The 20,736-nt window shown below is 39.6% G+C and overlaps 1 protein-coding gene across 1 annotated transcript; it reads left to right on the top strand.

Moving 5' to 3' along the window:
- The first annotated feature begins 19,377 nt into the window (after positions 1 to 19,377).
- Positions 19,378 to 20,337, top strand: LOC120245142 (olfactory receptor 52B4-like). The gene has a single exon (XM_039252057.1). The coding sequence runs from the start codon at positions 19,378 to 19,380 to the stop codon at positions 20,335 to 20,337; it is 960 nt and encodes a 319-aa protein (XP_039107988.1).
- Positions 20,338 to 20,736: the final 399 nt, after the last annotated feature.

A 20,736-nucleotide genomic window follows, 5' to 3' on the forward strand; every position in this document is an offset into this window, starting at 1 on the left:
GTTTCAAAGCATTATGATCTGAAGGTGTGCATGGTATGATCTCTATTCTTTTATATTTATTGAGGGCTGCTTTATGTCCCAGTATGTGATCTCTCTTGGAGAATGTGCCATGCGCACTTGAGAAGAAAGTGAATTCCCTGGCCTCAGGATATAGAGTCTAAATATATCTGTCAGATCCATCTGATCCAATGTGTCTTTCAAATCCATTGTTTCTTTAATGACTTTCTGTTTGTTGCGGACGAAATGACACAAAGGACAAGACACACACAAAAGACAGACAAAGACACAACTCCGGCCGGAGGAACAATTCTACGCAAGCCCCTCTTGCGGTTTATTTTATACCCCGGTAACTGGATACAAACTGAAATCTACAAGATGCATTCCTTTACCAATTAAGGGCAAGAAGCCAAACACATTTCAAGGACAGGGGGGAGCAAAGGGAGGAAGCGACCACACCATGTTTACTAAGAGGCCTGCCCACAATTCCAGCCTTCTCCTTAGTTCTAAGGAGGGCATGTTCCCTCGTTTGCGAGCGGACCATTCAACTTGTATATTGTGGGCAGGCCTCCTGGCAGAGCATCCTGTTTGCAGGCATGCTTTGCCCAGGCAGGGAGCCCCGTGTGCAGGCACATCCCCGCGTCCCTAACCACGCTTTCTTGTGGTCACTGTCGGGCTCTCACACTGTTCATTTGACCTATCCATTGCTGTAAGCGGAGTATTAAAGTCCTCTGCTATTAGCACATTCTTATCTATAAGCTTGTTTCTGTTTGTGATTGTTTTAGATATTTGGGTGCTCCCATATTCGGTGCATAGACATTTATGATAGTTAGTTCTTCCTGATGGATGGACCCTGTAATTATTATGTAGTGCCCTTCTTCATCTCTTGTTATTGTCTTTAATTTAAAGTCCAGTTTGTCTGAAATAAGTATAGCTATTCCAGCGTTCTTTTGATTTCCCGTAGCATGATATATATTTCTCCATCCCCTTACTTTTAATCTGAAGGTGTCTTCCAGTCTAAAATGTGTTTCTTCTAGACAGCATATAGATGGATTTTGTTTTTTTATCCACTCTGATACCCTATGTCTTTTGATTGGAGCATTCAGCCCATTTACATTCAGTGTTATTATTGAGATATGTGGGTTTAGAGTTGTTGTGTCCTTTGTGGGGTTCATGCTTGTGGTGGTGTACTTGTTATCTTTGTTCCTTTCAACACTTCCCTCAGAGAGTCCCCCTCAGGATTTCTTGTAGGGCTGGCTTAGTGGTGACAAATTCTTTCAATTTTTGTTTATTTGGAAGACTTTTATCTCTCCTTCTATTTTGAATGACAGCCTTTCTGGATAGAGGATTCTTGGCTGCATATTTTTTCTGTTCATCACATTGAAGATCTCCTACCATTCCCTTCTGGCCTGCCGAGTTTCAGTAGATAGGTTTGTCACCACTCTGATAGGTTTCTCTTTGTATGTTAGGGCCCTTTTCTCCCTAGCTACTTTCAGAATTCTCTCTTTGTCCTTATATTTTGCCATTTTCAGAATGATATGTTGTGCAGAAGATCGAGTCAAATTACGTCTGAGGGGAGTTCTCTGTGCCTCTTGTATTTCAACATTTATTTCCTTCCCATGTTTGGGGAATTTCTCTGCTATAATTTATTACAGGACTCTTTCAGCACCTTGCCCTCTCTCTTCCTATAATGGGATTCCTATGATACGGATATTGTTGAATTTGACTGTATCGCAGAGCTCTCGAACTCTTCTTTCATGTTCCTGGATTAAGTTTGTCTTTTTTGTCTCAGTTTCTTCTTTTTCTATAACTGTCTTCTAAAACAATTATTCTCCTTTCTGCCTATTCAATCCGTGCACTGGATGCCTCCAGTTTATTATGTATCTCATTTTTAAATTAATCATGCCTATTTTTATGCTCCATGTTGTTTGTAGCCATAATTTCTTTGATGTCCTCTATGCTTTTTTCAAGCCCAGCGATTAATTTTTTGATTATTGTTCTAAAATCTTGTTCAGTTATGCAGCTTATATCTGTTTTGAGCAGTTCATTATCTGTCAATTCTTCCTGGAATTTCTTTGGAGGAGAGCTCTTTCGTTTCGTCATTTTGGTTAGCTTTCTATCTCTTGTTAGTTTTAAAGATTTGTTATGCTCTCTGCACCTGTGAGCTCTGCTGTACACAAGAAGAGTCTTTGACTGTCCAGGGCCTATCCTTTCAGAAAGTGTTCTTTGAATGGTATCTCTTGGTCTCTCTTGTGAGACCTTGGTTATTTTATTTTCCTACTCATAGTGATATTTGGGACTCTCCACCATGTGTACTTTGGCTTGTTTTTTCAGGTAGCCCTGGAGAAGAAAACAGACAGAAAAATACACAGGAACAGAGGCACACAAAAGCACAGACAAATCCAACAAACACGCAAACTGAGAGGGAAAATGAAATAGTAAAGAGAAAAGAGTGAGGACAGAAGGCGAATAATAGTAAATAAAAGTATATAAAAATGTCAAAAAGACAATAAACTAGTTGTAAAAATAAAATAAAATAAAATAAAATAAATGTCAAAAAGAAGAAAAGAAAAGGATAAAAGAAGAAAACCGATAGACAAAGAATGTTTCTAAGTATATAACCAGATTTCCCAGCTACAATTAAATAGCTGGGTGTATTCAGTGCTGGTTGAAGAGCATAGAGAAAGAGAGAGATGATAGGGCGGGGATGAGGCCACATTGGAAATAGAATGAACAGGCAGAAGGGATCAGAAGCTCCTTTCAAAGAGATAAAGGGTGGAATATAGTTGGAGAGGTAAGAGAAAGATGCTGGTGTTATCCAGAGAAACTATATAGTCTAAGTACTCCTGAGACAAAGAGATGACAGGGTAAGTGGGTGTAGAATTTACATCTACAGAATGGACTAAATGTGACTGTTTAAGCAAGCCAGTGACCAGAATTAATCAGGTCAGTGTTTCGATAAAAAAAAAAAAAAAAAAAGGTGAGGGCAGCTCTCTAACAGTGATGGGCATGGCAATGCGTCCCGCGGGAGTTCTGCTTTGGCGGTGTGGGGAGAAGAATGGTGGCCCTCCAGTCCCNATGCTGGTGTTATCCAGAGAAACTATATAGTCTAAGTACTCCTGAGACAAAGAGATGACAGGGTAAGTGGGTGTAGAATTTACATCTACAGAATGAACTAAATGGGACTGTTTAACAAAGCCAGTGACCAGAATTAATCAGGTCAGTGTTTCAAAAAAAAAAAAAAAAAAAAAGGATGAGGGCAGCTCTCTAACAGTGATGGGCATGGCAATGCGTCCCGCGGGAGTTCTGCTTTGGCGGTGTGGGGAGAAGAATGGTGGCCCTCCAGTCCCTTCTTGAACCAAGCACCGCAACTCACTTGTTTGGGTGTGTAAACTCCCCGTGCCGGGGGCGCAGCCAAGGTGGGTCACGCTCTATATCCCAGGCCAGACCTCGTTTCCAAATCCCAGTCCGCGCGCCCCACTGAAATTGCTGTAGGCACAAACTCGCAGGCGATCCCCTCAGGTCAATTCCAAGTCTCTTGCCTAGCTCTGGTGATTGAGCCACAATCGCTGCTCTCTTCTCCTCCAGGTAGGTTGACGAGCAAGGACGGTGGTTCCCCTGGGGCGTGCTTCGGGTCTGCTGGAGAGTGGGAAACCGGGTCCCTCTGTGTCTCGTCACCCGAAATACGAACTTGGGGGCAAATCTCCCAGTTTTAAGCCCTTTGCCTCCCCTCTAGGAATCCAGCTGAGACAGAAGCACAAAGGTGCGGTTGTTGTGTGGCCCCTCCAGGTCAAGTTGGTGCGCGCGGTGATTTGGTGCGCACGAAGTTGTTTTCCCAGGGATTGTTTGGGTCAGCTGGAGTGCGGAGACCCGGTCCCTCTGTACAGCAAGCAGAGGTTTTTCTGTTTCCCAGTGACAGGGACCATGTCTTGAGCAGTTTCGGCCTCTCTCTTTCTTCTCTCACTCCCTGCAGAGGGGGATCGCCCCCATCCCTCTGTGTCTCTGATCCTGGCCCGATTTTATCTTCCCCAGTTCGCACTCACATTAGAAGTCTTTCTCAGTGGGTAGAAGTCTTTCTCAGTGGACTCTTCCTCCTTTTTTTTCCCAATCTCCTGGATTCTGTAAGGTTTCCTATGGCTTCAGATCTTCTCTGTGCAAGATATGGGGGTGAGTGCAATGTGCAGAGCTCCCTACTTCTCTGCCTTCTTGCCCCCTCTCCTGATTTCTCACATAACTCTTCTATCCCTTTTTTTCTCTCCATCATTTGAGACCCCTATGATTCTGATGTTGTTCCTTTGCAATGAGTCACTGATTTCTCAGATTCTTAAATTGTGCTCTTTTACCTTAGTCTCTCTCCTTTTATCTGCTTCATTATTCTCCATAATTTTGCCCTCTATATCACTGATTTGGTGTTCTGCCTCCCTTGCCTGTGTGGTATCCCTTTGAGATTGCAGCTCAGTTATAGCTTTTTTTTTATTTCATCTTGACTACCTTTTGTTTCTTTTATCTCCACAGAAAGAGATTCTAATCCATATTCAGCCCCCACTAGTATTTTTATTATCATGATTCTAAATTCTGGTTCAGACATCTTGCTTGTATCCATGTTGATTAAGTCACTGGCTGTCTTTTCTTCTCACTCTGCCTTTTGGGATGAATTCCTTCATTTCATCATTTCAAGGAAGAAAAGTAATAAGGTAAAAAATTAAAATTATAAAATTAAAAACAACACACACACACATGGAAAATCAAATAAATGATGCTAGATCCTAGGTGTGTTTTCGTCTGGTTGTTGAAAGGAGCTTGATAGATTAGAGAAAAACAGGGGTGAATAAAAGGAAAATGTGTGAAATTTTGAAAAAATGAATACAAGGAAATAAATAAATGAAATATTGGAAGTAAAATAGAATTTAAAAATTTTACAAAAAGGTAAAAAAGTACATAGAAAAATTAAGAATATTTTTAATAAAAATTGAAAATAAAAAATAATTTTTTTCTCTTTCTGTACTCAAGAAAAAGAAAAGAAACGAAAAGGAAAAAAAATTGAATAGATGGACCAGCGATCAGACTGAAAAATGAATGAAGTTACATCATTTTCCACTGGAAGTCTCACTTTGAAGCACTTTATTGTCAATAAACTAAGCAGGTGGAGAGACATGTGATGTTCCTGAAGAGCAAGGTTGGCCCAGTTGGGTGGGGCTTAGTGTAACAGCTGCATTCTCCACTAGATGGCGCTCCTTAGCTTACTGGGATGGATTGTTGTGGTGCCTGTAGGTGTGTATGCACATGCGCGGGAGGGGTGAAAATGGCGTCACCCTGGTACCCAGTCTAGTACCCAACTCTTCTCCCTAATCAGCAATCATGAACCTGTTCTTTGTGTCCAGTTTCCATCACTTCCCGCTTTTAAACTGTCTGTGACCAAGCCATCAGGGTGCCAGGCAGCACCTCCCTCCTGAGTTTTATCTCAGATATGACTGAGTTTCCTGACCCCTCATTTCTGGGGAACTGTGGCTTTGACCCACTGAGACCTTCTGGGGGAGCATCTCACGAGTCATGGCCGGTTGCTGGCACATCCAGGAAATGTTTGAGGGATCGTGCTCCTTCTGATGCCCAGAGACTGCTGCTGTGCCCCAGAGAAAGTTCACTTGATCGTGTAGCAGCAGTGTTTCAGCGATTATGGAAAATCACAACACACATCTGGTGCCAGGTTTTACCCTTAATGTCCTTGTTCCAGCGCCAGCAAATGTGGTTGTTGTCTAGGGTTGCTGGGATCTTTGCCTGTGGTGGGGGGCCAAAAAGCCTCTACCCAGTGTCCTCCTAGCAAGGGAACTGCCTCTCCCTGTGTGGCCCAACTACCACCAGACTTCACTCTGCTCCTGAGGATTTGCCCTTCTCACCACTGCACTGCCAGGTATCGAGCTGTGGCGTTTCAGATTCTGTGCTTCCCCTGTTTATAGTCTTACTGGTATTTAAACCCTCTCCTTTCTCCTTTCTCCTTTTTTTATTCAGTCCCTGTAGCTGTTTCCACTTTTCCACTTTCTCTCCAGCTGCTTTTGGGGGAGGGTTGCTTTTCCTGGACCTTCCCCCATATTTGTTCTCTCTCTGCAAGGAAAAACATCTCCCTACCCTCTGCAGCTTCTCTCTCCCCAATTTCATCTCTCTGTGCTGTGTACCTGTGGAGTCCATGGTTCAGGTTGTCCAGATGGTTGTGTTAATCCTCAAATCAGTTTTCTAGGTGTGCAGAATGGTTTAGTGTTGATCTGGCTGTATTTCATGGATTCGAGATGCCAAGAAAACTTCCATGTTGTTAAGCCATCTTGGCCCCCCCCGTGGACTGTCATTTTTGTAGAGTTTCAACCATATTTGAAAAAATATCAGATTGCTAAATGTTCAAAAGGTTGACAACATACTCTGTTGGAAAGATTATTGGAGATAAAAGCACTCGTATACACTACTAGCACAAAGTAGGGAGATAGAGGTGAATTGTCCAGGATTAGGGAAATACCTGTATCAAAGCTACAAAGGATTCATGAGGCATTTGAGAAATTATCTTACAGTGACCCGGGGCTAGACAATCGACTGTTCTAGTATATGCAACTTCACCTGTACACCGGACCCCAATTCCTGGACCTCTTAGCCTCTATTCTCTTCCTTACAGTAGAAAACTTCTCTTTGCTACTCCAAAAGTATCCAATGAGTACCACTGTTTGTAAGCTGGTCCTCTTCAGACTCTCATTTTGCTTCAGATTCATGTCCTTTTCCTGCTGTTTTTCATGAGTGTTGCGTGAATTGCTGGCCACCAAATCTTAGTAGTATCATGTCTATTTTTAGTCCTTCCATCTCCTCCAGGAAAATAGCTGTTTTCAGGGAATGTGAGTTCTTAAAGTGCTTGTGTGGCCACAGAATGACCTGTCCTCATCAGGCAGGTCCTCACGAACTTCTACTGGTACTTCTTTCACATGATTTATTTTCAGTGGTTTCACCACACTGAGAGAGTTATACAGGACAAAAACAGGAGGGGTTTTCCTACTGCAGAAATAAAATGCAGAGATGAGAAGAAGAGAACCCAGAGAAGGAGGTGACTATGTTTACACGTACTCACTGTGTGCTAATATTTGAGTCAGACACAGTGAATGGAGAGATGATGATGGCTGTTTATCTGTGAACTTCACCATAGCTCAGATAGTTCATATCCCTGAACTGCTCAGTACCTGAGGTTAGTACCAAGCTTCTCTCCTGAGAGTGGAGATGGGATGTCAGATTCAACACACAGAGAGGGCATGGAAGTGGATAAGCCAGTGTATGAGAAAAACTTAATTGTCTTACAATTAATTTTATGAATAAATAAAAATGTGTTGATAATCTTCTAATGTCCTCTACAGTGATATGTATTAGGATGAATTTTATTAGTAAATTACATACATAATGGTTATTTACTATTGTATGCCATTCTGAATTACTTTATGTCTTTTATTTTATGTTTATGTATTACTTTGATAACGAAACATTTATAATCAGATAAAAACAGTGGAAGAAAAGAATATGAAGAAGAGTGACTGTAAATTACCGGTCTCTATGACAGTGCATTTTACATTGAACATTAAATGACTTGTTGTGGTTCCAGTCAGCCAAAGGAAATAGTGCTTTCATAACAATTAAAATCCATGTGTGACTGCAAATAGCCCTGCATGTCATTCATATTCCTTTAGATAAAAACTCCAAAATATGACTTTTATCATGGCAATGGAAAAATTGACATTTGGATTTTAATTATGAAGAAATATTTTCTACAAAGAGATGCCTATTAAAATAAATAGGATAAATTTAAATGGATACCTGTTTTGAGTAATGGAGAGTGCTGATTACAGTGAGTGTAATGCTTCTTGAAAGAGACACAAGGATTTCTTATAAGGAAATAATAGGTTAGGAGTTAGAGAGTATGAGTATGGAAAGCCACAGAAATGCATACATAAACTTTGAAGATAGAGATCAAATAACAGGGAAGGTGCCAGAGGACCAGGTGTCAAAAGAAAAAGATGGTAGGAAGTGAGCATAATGAATTGGCCCATATGGGACTGTGGGTGAGTTGGTGGAGTCAGAACCCAAGGGCACTGTGTTGGAATAAAAGTTACCTCCTGAGCCTCACAAACATAACCACTCTGTAGTCTCATCTGCAACTTGCTAAATTTCCTCCAGTCTCTGATTTCATTTCTGCTTTGAAAGACTATCTGAAGCTGATGACTGATTTTGTTATAAGTGATGTGACATTCTAGGAGTAGACCCAGATACTGGAAGTCCTTACAGGCCCAAGGTAGTAGAACACATTTGGAATGTTGGAATGTCAGGATCTTTGGAGTCTTGTGAACAGATTGTAGAGGAGACAAATAGCAACATTTGGGCTGATAGGGCAGAAATAGAAGGCAGGTTCCCAAAGGACTTTTTATTAATTTTTATTTTTTATTTTATTAGTTTTTTTGGGGGAGGAGGGAGGGTTGGAAGTAGAGAGAGGAAGAGAATCTTAGGCAGGCTACATGCTCAGGTGGAATCTGATGCGGGGCTCAGTGTAGGGGCTCAATCTCACAACTGTGAGATCATGATCTGAGTTGAAATCAAGAGTTGGACGCTTAACCGACTGAGCGACCCAGGCACGCCTCAAAGGACTTTTTAAGTCTCATTCTGATTCAAGAACCTAAGTTCTCAAAGGAAAGTCTTGCTCTGGCCACTTATCTTATATCTTTTCTCTTACCTGGTCTTCCCTTCCTTCCTACTGTCCTGTTTCCTACTTTCCTTCTGCACTATGCTTTAGGTACACATTGATGGAGGGATATGTCCAATCCATCAAGGAATTCAAAGGTTGTTAGAGATGCTTGATAGATAAGAAAGTAATTTCTGATTAGTGAGATATGTCTCCCAATATTTAGAAAATTGTGACTTAGGGGAGATGGATCACGTAGGCAAAACACTGTTACCTTTGGCAGATTCTAAGTCCCAGGTGACAAGGACAGGGAAGGAAAGCACTCAGGCCAAAGCAAGGTGTGTCTGGGGCAGGCTCAGGAAAACTTCTTTTGCAAGGACGTATGGGAAGAGTCTTTTAAATAAATTGGAATTGTACTAGCAGTTGTTCTAGGAAGCTGGTCCAAAGGCCATTCTTCAATCCCTCTACTTTCTTCTGTGGTTCTAACCGAAACAAATCCTCTTGGCTGTTACTTTTATCAAAGACTCCAACAGCTTCTGAAGGAGCTTCTCCATCCCAACTTCTGATTGTGTTCAATCTCTTTTGTTGTTAGGTCTCTGAGATTCTCATTTTCTTGAGTGCTGCTTTTTTATTTATTCTAGGAATGGGACATTTCTTGGAAAAAGTATATATTTTTTACAGCATCTGTGTGACAGACCATGCAGTGTAGAAGGCATTGCAGGAAACAACTCCATCAGACTGTCTATGCCTCCTTAAATTCCAGCTTCCCTAGACTTTCCTTTCAGCAGAGAGGAGTCCACTCAGTTGAGCCAATCTATCTTCTCTGAGAAGGTGATCTGGTGCCCAAAAAGAAGAGGAATATTTTGGATTCAGAAATTAAAATGAAGAGAGAGAGAAAGGGAGAGACACAGAGACATAGACAAACAGAAAGAAAGGGAGAGGGAAAGGGTAAGAGAAGAGAACATGTAATACATTTATTTTAGGTGAAGTGCTAGATACTTTATTAATATAACTTGCTTTTAATGTTATTTTGTGAATATTATACATATGCATTGTTAAAAACCTCCAAAAGTCCTTCAAGTCTTTACAGTAAACAATAGTTTCCCTGTCTCATCTCACCTGTGATTCTGGTTCCTCAAAAAACCACTCTAACACTTACAGGTATTTCTTTAGCATTTGCTTCCATATATATAAACAGCATGTTTATATTGTTATTTCTGGATTTATATTTTTAAATCATTTTTATATGTCATCCACTGACTTTTGTATATGGAAGATGGGCATTTAGCTTTCCTACATGTAACCCCCCCAAATACATACATGCACATTTAGACCTCCCTTTTCTTGATTTATTAAAGAACTATATCTTGATTTTTAAGATGCATATTTATGATGTTTACATTACTACGATTTTAATAACTGAATTACACAGTGACATATGGTCACATTTCCTTTCTTGTGCAACATTTTTTTTCTTTCCTGGAGTTAATAATTGTTTATTTTTTGTTTCTTGTTTGCTAAGTTTTTATGTGGCTTATTTTCTACTAGGTATATAAATTACATGTCAAAACAAGCATTTCCTTTTTTGCTTTAAGGTTTTCCTTTTGGCGACCCTACCCCCTTGATCCAGTCCAGACTCATACTACTCCAGGCCTCTTCACAGTGGCTGACCTTCACCATGATTTGAAGAGGCCCTTCACGTCCTCACAGCCTATACCCCTTCAGCATTGTAGCACTTTGGTTTAGCTTCTTTTCTGGAACCCATGTTTCTCTATTTTTGGTTTATTCCGTCACTTTGTTGTTGCTTATCTTCCAGCATATTCCTGTAGAAGACTTAATGGGAGGTCAGTCTTTGAGTTCTTTGAAGGTGTTAAATAACTCTTGTATGCTTAAAAAATTTTGACTTACCTTGGTGGAAAATTCTGGATTGGAGTAATTTGGCAGGAAGTCTCTCCCTAAATAAATTTCATGCCTACACATACCACCTTGATTCACTTTTTAGTGCCTCATTCTTTTTTCTTTTAAGTTTGTTTGTTTTTAGTAATCTCTACACCCAACGTGGGGTTCGAATTTACGGCCCCAAGATCAAGAGTCACATATGAGTCATCAAACTGCCCCTTTGGTGCTTCATTATTAAACCAAAATGAATTGTAAGATCTGGGTATAGGGTAATGTAAGCTAGCACTACCAGACATAAATAAACAGAAATTCATGGGGTTTCATTTTGTTCATTATGTAGCCTTTTATTTTATCTTCTGCTTTTAGCATACTATCTCTGCCCCAGCCATTCCAAGTGTCTCCAGCCTTAACTTCATCAGAGAATAAACTTCTAGCATTCTGCTGGATATGGAAAGTGGTACCCAAATGGACAGGTTGGGAAAGAGGATCCAAGAGTCTGGCTGCTTTTTAAACAGATTTTAAACCAATAATCTTTAAAAAATCGTATGGTTATCCTTATTTAGAAAAGTTCCTGATGCCTCTAATTCTTGAGACTATCTGGGATCTGCAGTGAAAATTATCTTGGCTTTTGTTTTCTATCCAAACCTATTAGTTTTATACCCTCTGCTTAGTCAATAGTCATCTATCTGCTTTCAAAATGTTGTCCTTTCTCTGTTATTATCTTTTCTTCTGCTTTTTGCATTTATGATGTTTTTGTTATTTTACTGATGTCTTAAGGTATTAGGAGGAAATAGTAGTAAACTCAGGCATTTATCTAGATATATTTAATCAGAACACTCAAGGAAAGCATTTATATATAATCTGTGTTTTTCTTTGTGTTATTAGGTGAAGTTAAAGTCCACATTGGCCTGCCTCTGAAATGGCTAGCTTCAATCACACTAGTGTTAACCATATAGTCTTCTATCTGCTAGGCATTCCAGGCTGAGAAGACCTGCACTTGTGGATTTCCATCCCCTTCCTCATCTCCTATGTCTTTGCCCTTCTTGGAAATGGTCTTTTCATCTTCATTATCCTCATCAAGAGCAGCCTCCATGAACCTATGTATCTTTTCCTCTGCATGCTGGCTGGAGTTGACATTGTCTTTGCCACAACCACAGAACCCAAGGCATTGGCCATTTTTTGGTTCAATAGCAAGGAGATATCTCTTAATAGCTGCATTGCTCAGCTCTACTTCCAGCATTCCTCTTTCATTTATATGTAATTCCAACTCTTCTTAAAAATATAATTTATTGTCAAATTGGCTTACATACAACACCCAGTGCTCATCCGAACAAGTGCCCTCTTCAATGTCTATCACTCATTTCCAGTTGCTTGTAATTTTTTTCTCTGAGACAGCTAATCTTTGAAACACAACAATTTTGAGGTTGTATACTGTTTGGTTGAATACGATTATAGCTGCATAAGTTTTCTGTTAATTAGTGTTCTCTTACTAAACCATCTGCATCCTTTACTCCCAAGCATTTTGTACTCATATGGTTTAGGTCGGTGTCCTTTAAACCGCATGAAGCTGATTTTTGTTTATGTGATATCTGATAATCTTTTAACTTTATATCTGATAAGTAGAGTCCAGTCATATTTCTTATAAGTTTAAGATTTTGTTTTTAAAAGTTGATTCTTCTGCCTCCATCCCAGAAATCACTTAGCTTGTCTTTTTGTATCTCTTTGATTCTATCTCCAAGTTTCTAATGATCTTTTTAGCTCTATTTAATAAGCTATTTAACCAATCCGCTGAAAGTTTTTATTTCATGGATTGCATTAAAAATTAATAGATATTATTAAAATATTTTTAGTGTTTATTTTTTGAGAGAGAGGGGTGGGGAAAGGATAGAGAATGAGGGAGACGCAGAATCCAGAACAGGCTCCAGGCTCTGAGCTGTCAGCACAGAGCTGGTCATGGGGCTTGAACCCACAAACCATGAGATCATGACGTGAGCCAAAGTCAGATGCTTAACTGACTGAGCCAGCCAGGCACCCCAATAGATATTATTTTTTAAGAACAGTTTTAGGTTTATAGAAAAAATGGGTGGAAAGCACAGAGTTCCCAAATATATCTTTCTTTCTCCCTCCTAACTTGCTCAGAGTTTCTTTTATTTTTATCACCTTGCATTTGTGTGGTATATTTGTTACAGTTAATGAACCGATCAGTATCTTGTTATTAATAAGAGTCCAAAGTTTACATTATGGTATACCCTTTGTGTTGTACAATTCTACGGGATTTGAAAAATGTATAATGACATGTATCCACCATTATAGTATCATACAGAGTATTTTCAATGCTCACATGCCTCCTATTTGTCCTTCTCTTGCTCTCCTTGAACTCCTGGAAACCACTGATTTTTTTTTTTTACTGTCTCCATGGTTTTGCTTTTGCCAGAATGACATAAGGTTGGAATTATACTGTGTGTAACCATTACATGCTACCTCTTTCACTTAGTGTTATGTGCTAAAGTTCTTTCATGTCTTGTGAGTGCATGATTATCTCATTTCTTTATATTGCTGAGTAATACTCCATTGTATGGATGTACTAGAGTTTGTCCATTCACCTATTCAGAGATATTTTGGCTGCTTTCAAGTATTAACAATTATGAATAAAGCTTCTTAACATCTGTATGTTTGAAAGTGTTTGTGAGGACATAAGCTTCAACTCGTTTGGGTTAATACTAAGGAGTGTGATTGTATGGTAAGTGTATGCTTAGCTTTGTAAGGAACTGCCAAGCTGTTTTCCATAGTAGCTATACCATTTTGCATTCCAACGAGCACTGAATGAGAGTCTTGTTGATTCACATCCTCACCAACATTTGGTGTTGTCTGTGTATCGAATTTTAGCCATTCTAATAAGTATATAGTGGTACCTCATTGTTGTTTTGATCTGCAATTTTTAAATAAAATATGATGATGTTGATTATCCTCTCAAATCCTTATTTTCCATGTCAATGGATTCTCCACGTCAGATTTCGCATTTGGGTTTTCTTAGATAATACATATACTACAAATGTTAGCCCTAAACAATACTTTAGAGGTCCATGGTTGTGAATGTTCAGGCTAATCTTTCTTAGGTGTCCAGAGAAATGGAGGGATTATTCCTTGACAGGAGAGACAGATCCTCCTATGAGGAGGAAGGAGGAGTGGGTAGGAACAGTTGCAGATATGTTTTTATATTCAGTGTTTTGAATTTGTCTGAGTTTCCACCTTATAGATTCTGATTTAGTAGACAAGCTTCTCTGCCAAGAGTAAGAGTTAGGTTCTGGAATCAAGATTGGGGCGTTTGAATAGGGTGTACATTTGAAGCATTAATTAGGTGGAATGGAGAGTGAGCTAACTTGAAATGTGTAAGCTTGCTGGGCCCTGCTAATAGTCTAGGTTGATAATAATTTTAGTGGCACTATTTTGTTCTCCAGGTGGCTACCGAACTATGGTTCTTGTTTTGGTTTATATTAATGTTAAGATGGACTAGATAGAATGGAGAAAACAATTTTAAGGATTTGAGCATACTTAAAAGAAAGCTATTATAAAAAGGGCATAGAATCTCCCCTATGACCCAGCAATAGCACTGCTAGGAATTTACCCAAGGGATACAGAAATGCTGAGGCATAGGAGCACATGTACCCCAATGTTCATAGCAGCACTCTCCACAATAGCTAAAACATGGAAAGAGCCTAAGTGTCCATCAACAGATGAATGGATCAAGAAGATGTGGTTGATCTATACCATGGAATACTACATGGCAATGAGAAACAATGAAATCTGGCCATGTGTAGCAACATGGTTGGACCTTGAGGGTGTTATGCTGAGCGAAATAAGTCAGGCAGAGAAGGACAAATATCATATGTTTGCACGTATAGGAAGATTAGGAGGAACTTGACGGAGGACCAAGGGGGAGAAGAAGGGCGGAAATGGTGGGGGAAAGGGAGAGAGGCAAACCATGAGAGACTCTTGAATGCTGACAAAAACTGAGGACTGATGGATGTGGGAGGGAGGGGGGATGGGCATGGAGGAGGGCACTTTGGGAATGAGCACTGAGTGTTATGTGGAAAATAATTTGACAATAAACTATTTGTAAAAAAAAAAAACAAAAAAAAAAAAAAAAAGGGCATAGAATCTAAAAGTTATTTAAGAATGGAAATCATACAGAGTGGGCTGAAGGTTTAGAAAGGAAATTGTGGTATTAATAGACTAGCTGTTATGGTGAGGTTAGTAAGTAGATACAGCCAGCATATGCTTGGGTAAGTAATTGTGTGGCTAGGCAGTGTGATGTTTGAATTAGTATACTTGGAAGTGGAGAAAAGATGTGATTATGGGCACACTACACTAAAGTGAATGAGCACTAGTCGGAACAAAATTATTAAAGAAAAACTTCTATCCATAATAAACAAATCCTACATGGAAATAAAAATATTGCCATAACAATTTCCTTCTTTGAAATATTGAATATTTAAGTGAAATAATCCAGGACACATATACAAGTTTAAATGTAAATACACTCATAAGAGAATATTTTTTAACAGAGAAAAACAGAAGCTTTATAAATATTCAATTATAGAGAAATGGTTAAATGTATTGTAGTATGTCACCAAGGTGTAATATTTAGTCACTCAAATTTTTAAAGAAATATTTATAGGCTACTAACTATGTGGCATTGTATCAGACTGGAGATACATGCAGCTGAATTAAAGGAACTACATGGTTTATAGAACATTTGTTATGACTGGGAACATTTATTACCAGTTGTTAATTGAAAATTCCTATATTATGAAATTAAATAAAAAAGTATACAACATGTACAGTTTGATCTCAACAATATGTAAATCCATGAATAGGGAAGAAAAAAATCTTAGACGGTCATCAACGAAAATGTTCCATTAAGCCCTTGCATGATGGAATTTAGGCAGTAGTCCTGTATACAAAATAATATTAATAAATTTTCAGTGGATTTGATTTTATTAACATTTTATCGTGGTGTGAAAATGGTTGAATGGGTGGTGAAGGAGTAAATAAAATGTTTGAAAGAATCTTTAGGATTCCAGCTCCTAATATGCTTCTGCACCTTCTGAAAGTCAGGGTTGAAGAGAATGAGCTGGAGTGAGGTGTGGAACCTTGATGAAAGTCCCTAACCACAATTCCATCCTCTTCCCTGACCCCTCCCCTCTGAAACCTCTCTTCTACCTCCTCTTCTCTCTTAAGCTCATTCAGCCTATTCAGACAAGGAAGTGTTCAAGGCTTATTGTTATGTCACTGGCAGTAGAGGAGACCCTAGGGGAGAAGAAAGTCACATGAATAAGTCCACGGTCCCCAAAGATGCTTGGAGAAAGAATAATTTTCCCTGCACTTCATTCTCCAACTTAATCCCTTGGCCACTGCACACAATCTACTTGTTGTGAGAACACCCTGCAATCCAAGCAGGGGGATGACTCCAGTCTGTGGTTCCTGATGGCTGTGATGGACAGTTTTGGGGTGAGGAGAGTTGGTTGGTACTGAACAGGATAGCCTGGTGACTTTCTGGGCCTTTCTGTCCATGGGCATCAATGGTGGGGTCTGATTGAGTGTGGGGATGAAGAAGGTGGAAAACACTGAGTTTACTGATGAAAGACATGGGGAGCAATGATAGATTGCCTTCATCGTTTGGTAACCCTTTAGGCACTCTATTTGGAATTGTTCATTCCCTGAGAGCAGAGTCAGAGAGGACAGACAAAAATATTTCCCTGGATGTTTTGTGGCATAGTGGAAGTACTAGTGGAAGGGGAGGCGTGAGACCTTCTTGACTCATTTCTTTTGTGACCTTGGGAAAACTGCCTTTTCTTCTGTGGTCTTGGTAAATAATAAGTTGTATGACAAGGTTATTCTAAAGCAGGAGCTGGCAAAATTTTTTTTGTAAAGCTCAAGAGTAAAAGTGTTAAGCTTCAAACAAGGTCTCTGTTGCAACTACTCTACTCTGTCTCACAAAAGCAGTCCTAGACGATATGTAGATATGGGGAATGGCTGTGTTCTAATAAAATTTTATTTATGAAAAAAGCAAGTGGTGGGCAAGACTTAGCCCACAGGCTGCAGTTTGATGAGCCCTGGTATAAAGTGCCAACCCGGATTGACATTTTATATCCCTGACTCATGTTTGGGTAAGTCAAGAATGGAACTGGTGAAGCAGGGGTATTGTCCTTTACGTTGCATTGCTACGAGAGTCCCTTATGGCAGGGATGTGGGGGCTGTAAAGCTGGAGACAGGGGTAGGAGTGGAATAGCCTCTGGAAGCTTTATCTATTGAAGGACGCTAATTCAGTAAGAGAGTCAGTGTGCTAAATGAAGATATGCAATTTATGATTTAAATAAGTCATAACTTGTCTCTGTGAGAGAGAGTTTGACTGGTTAATGACTGTGTATGGATTTGGGTGGCTATTATGTGAAGCAAAGTTTAAAGGTGTATGTGTGTGTGCGTGTGTGTGAATCTGTTCACAGTGAAGGGCTGTTTGTATGAATAGTGAAAATGTGTTAGTGTGTAGATTTTCATCAAAATTTGTATGAGTTAATATATGTGTGGTGACTGTATAAATGAATGTATGGGATAATATGTGTCTGAATGGAAGATTGTGTGTTTGTATGTGGATCTGCAGCAGGCAGAACTGGAATTGAACCCAAGTAGGTCTGACTGTAAAACTCTATCATTTGTCCTATGGTACATTGTCTTACATGTCTTAGATACTGTGGAATAAATAGGAGAATTAGAAGAGATTAAGGAGGAAGTCAAGGAAAGGTGGTGTAGGTAGTCAACATAAAAAACGGAAGTTTTAAAGCTAACGGAAGTTTTGATTCTAAAAATTTTGGATTCAAATATCAGCTTTTCTACTAACAAGTTATTTGACTTTGGGCAATTACTTATCTGAGACTTTCTTCATGCATGAACTAGTGATATGTTCAATTTCTTAAGTTTGGTGTGATGATTAGAAATAATATATTTAACACTCAGTAGGTTTTTAATGGTTGCTATTATCACACGAAGGTATTAATAATGGAAATAGGAGATTTGTAATTACAAGAAATTAATTTGGCATTTAATTTAAATCTAAAATCAATTTAGATTTGGCAATGATGCTATGATAGATTATTTTAGAGAAGGAAGTTTTAGCAGCAGGTTTGTGTTATAAGTAAAGTAGTTTTGGTAAAGATAAAGGAGTGGTAAAAGGATGGAAGAAGAGAGAGCACATCCCTTCTTCTGTGAAACCAAAGTAAAGGGGGAAGAGACCATTGAACATGTTTACAGATGAAGAAGAAGGAGCCGAGAGAGAGATTAAAGTTACTAGAGTGACAGATTGGTAGGAAGAGGTACTTAAAGAGAAGGTTGGGGTCCAGCTCACAGATGGAGGGTTGAACCTTTTGGAGAAAAGGAGTAAATGTGATTCAAATATAAATAAATTTGTAGATGGCAGGGTGAGGGTAGAGAGGTTAAAGGAATGAAAAATGGATGTTTTTGTTGTTTTTCTCCTTGAGCCAGGAATCAGGAAATCACAATCATCTGATGAAGGGGACCAAGGAGGAATAAGGCAGATACGAAGTGATTCGGAAGATGGTGTGGGTAGGTAAATTCTAGCTCCACCATTTACTAGCCAGGTGACCTTGGGTAGGGCACTACTTAAACCCTCCAAGCTCCGTTTGCTCTCTTATCAGAAAAATGAGGGAAATGACTACAATTATCTCACACTGTGGTGATTAAAACAGTGCACATACAGCTCTTAGTACAGAGCCTTTCCTAACTGATCTGTCTCCATTTTCTAGCCTGCTTCCTCCATTCCCCATCCATATTACACAATATTGCAAGAGAGAGAGAGATACCTAAAATGCTAATTTCATCACGCCACTCTCTTACTACAAATCCATCAGTGGCTCTTACCACTTCAACATAAATTCTAAACTCCTTACACTTATACTCAAAATTCTCAGTGATATGGCCCCTACCTCACTGCTTAATATTATTTTCTACCATTTTGTATGAAGTCTACTTTCCTACAGTAATCCTGAATCGTTATAATTTTCCTCCATAATCTATATCCTTTCAGATTTCTGACTTTGTTCATGTTATTCCCTCCTCACGTGACTTTACTTGGCAAAACATTACTTCTTATTCAAGGTTCATCTTAGGGTGGCACCTTTTGAAAACCTTTTCTGAACTTCCAGGAAGCTCTCCATGTTTCCACAGCTCCTTGTGTTTAACTTTTCCTTTACACGATCCCTATCATTTAGATATTTTGCTTAATTGTCTCCTCCAGGTAGTTCCCCTAAGAGCTATGGTAAGTGCTTATTAAATTATAGTCAACTCATTTCCTTTTGAAATACATAACACATCCAGATGGTCAAAGTGGAAACTGCAGTGTTTGTTGTTCGCAGTGTTTGTTGTTCACAGCTCTTAACTGTTTATAACAACCTAAAACTAAGATCTATGGCATTCTAGAGGTGGAACAACTCTCTTACAGATGACCTAATCCAACTTCTCCCCAACGTTAGATTTAAGGCGATACAAGAGAGATCCAGAGCAGGGAAGTATTTTACTGAGATCAAATAGTAAATAGAATGTCAAAGAGTTTTAACCCATGTTTCCTGACTTTCTGACCAGGATCCTTTCCACTTCTCATCCAGTGACAAATGATCTATTCCTACCACCTCTACTTCAACCCTTTTCACCTCTTTTGACAAGATAAAAGTGACTGCAAATCTTATACACCAACATCTAGGTGACCTGTCCTGGGAATGGCAACTCCCAACCACACTGGTACCAGCCACTCATTCTTCATTCTGCTGGGCATCCCTGGCCTGGAAGACCAACACACATGGATTTCTCTTCCCTTCTTTATTTCCTACCTGGTTGCTGTCCTTGGGAATAGCCTCCTTGTCTTCATCATCATCACTGAACGCAGCCTCCATGAACCCATGTCCCTCTTTCTCTGCATGCTAGCTGTGGCTGACCTCATCCTGTCCACTACCACTGTGCCCAAAGCCCTGGCCATATTCTGGTTCCATGCTGGGGAGATCTCCCTCAATGGCTGCATCACTCAAATCTTCTTCATCCATGCCACCTTCATTGCTGAATCAGGGATTCTGTTGGCCATGGCATTTGACCGCTATGTGGCCATCTGTGACCCACTGCGATATACTGTGGTGCTCAGTCATGCAGTAATTGTAAGGATTGGTCTGGTTGTGGTCCTGAGAAGCTTCTCTGTGATATTCCCTGATGTGTTCTTGGTGAAGAGACTGCCTTTCTGCCATAGCAATGTGCTACCACATACCTACTGTGAGCACATGGCTGTTGCCAAGTTTGCTTGTGCTGATATTCGTGTCAATGTCTGGTATGGCTTGTCTGTTCTCCTCTCTACTGTAGTGCTAGATGCCCTGCTCATTTTGGTTTCATATACCCTCATCCTCCATGCAGTCTTTCACCTTCCTTCCCGAGGAGCTCGGCAAAAGGCTCTGGGCACATGTGGATCCCACCTTGGGGTCATTTCCATGTTCTATTTGCCTGGCATTTTTACCATAATTACCCAGCGGTTTGGGCATCATGTTCCCCTTCATACTCACATTCTGCTGGCCAATATCTGCATGTTAGCCCCACCCATGCTGAACCCTATCATTTATGGGGTCAAGACCAGGAAGATTCGAGAACGTGTGGTCAGTACTTTGTCTTTACGGTGGAAACATGTTGAGTCTGTGTGACTGATCAGGTGGTATATTTACCACTATAGGGTCTCACATTTTCTTTCCCTATTTTGTAGAAACTTATGAACTAACGGTTCTACTGACTACAAATAAATGGATTTATCATGACTTTGAAAGATAGATCATCATGTTGCCTTTATAGGGTAGTGTTTGGAAAACAGCATGAGCTTTATTGGATATGATATCAAAAGTATATGCAATAAAAACAAAACAAACAAGTGGGACTACATCAAACCAAAAAGCTTCTGCATAGCAAACGAAGCACTCAACAGAATGAATAGGAAACATATGGAATGGGAGAAAATATTTGCAAATCATATATCTGATAAGAGGTTAATATACAAAATATATAAGAAACCCATGCAACTCAATAAGAAAACTCAGCGGTAAAGGAAC

The sequence above is a fragment of the Hyaena hyaena genome, unplaced genomic scaffold (assembly GCF_003009895.1).
Source record: "Hyaena hyaena isolate Hyena2069 unplaced genomic scaffold, ASM300989v1 scaffold_406, whole genome shotgun sequence".
Classification (NCBI taxonomy): Eukaryota; Metazoa; Chordata; class Mammalia; order Carnivora; family Hyaenidae; genus Hyaena; species Hyaena hyaena.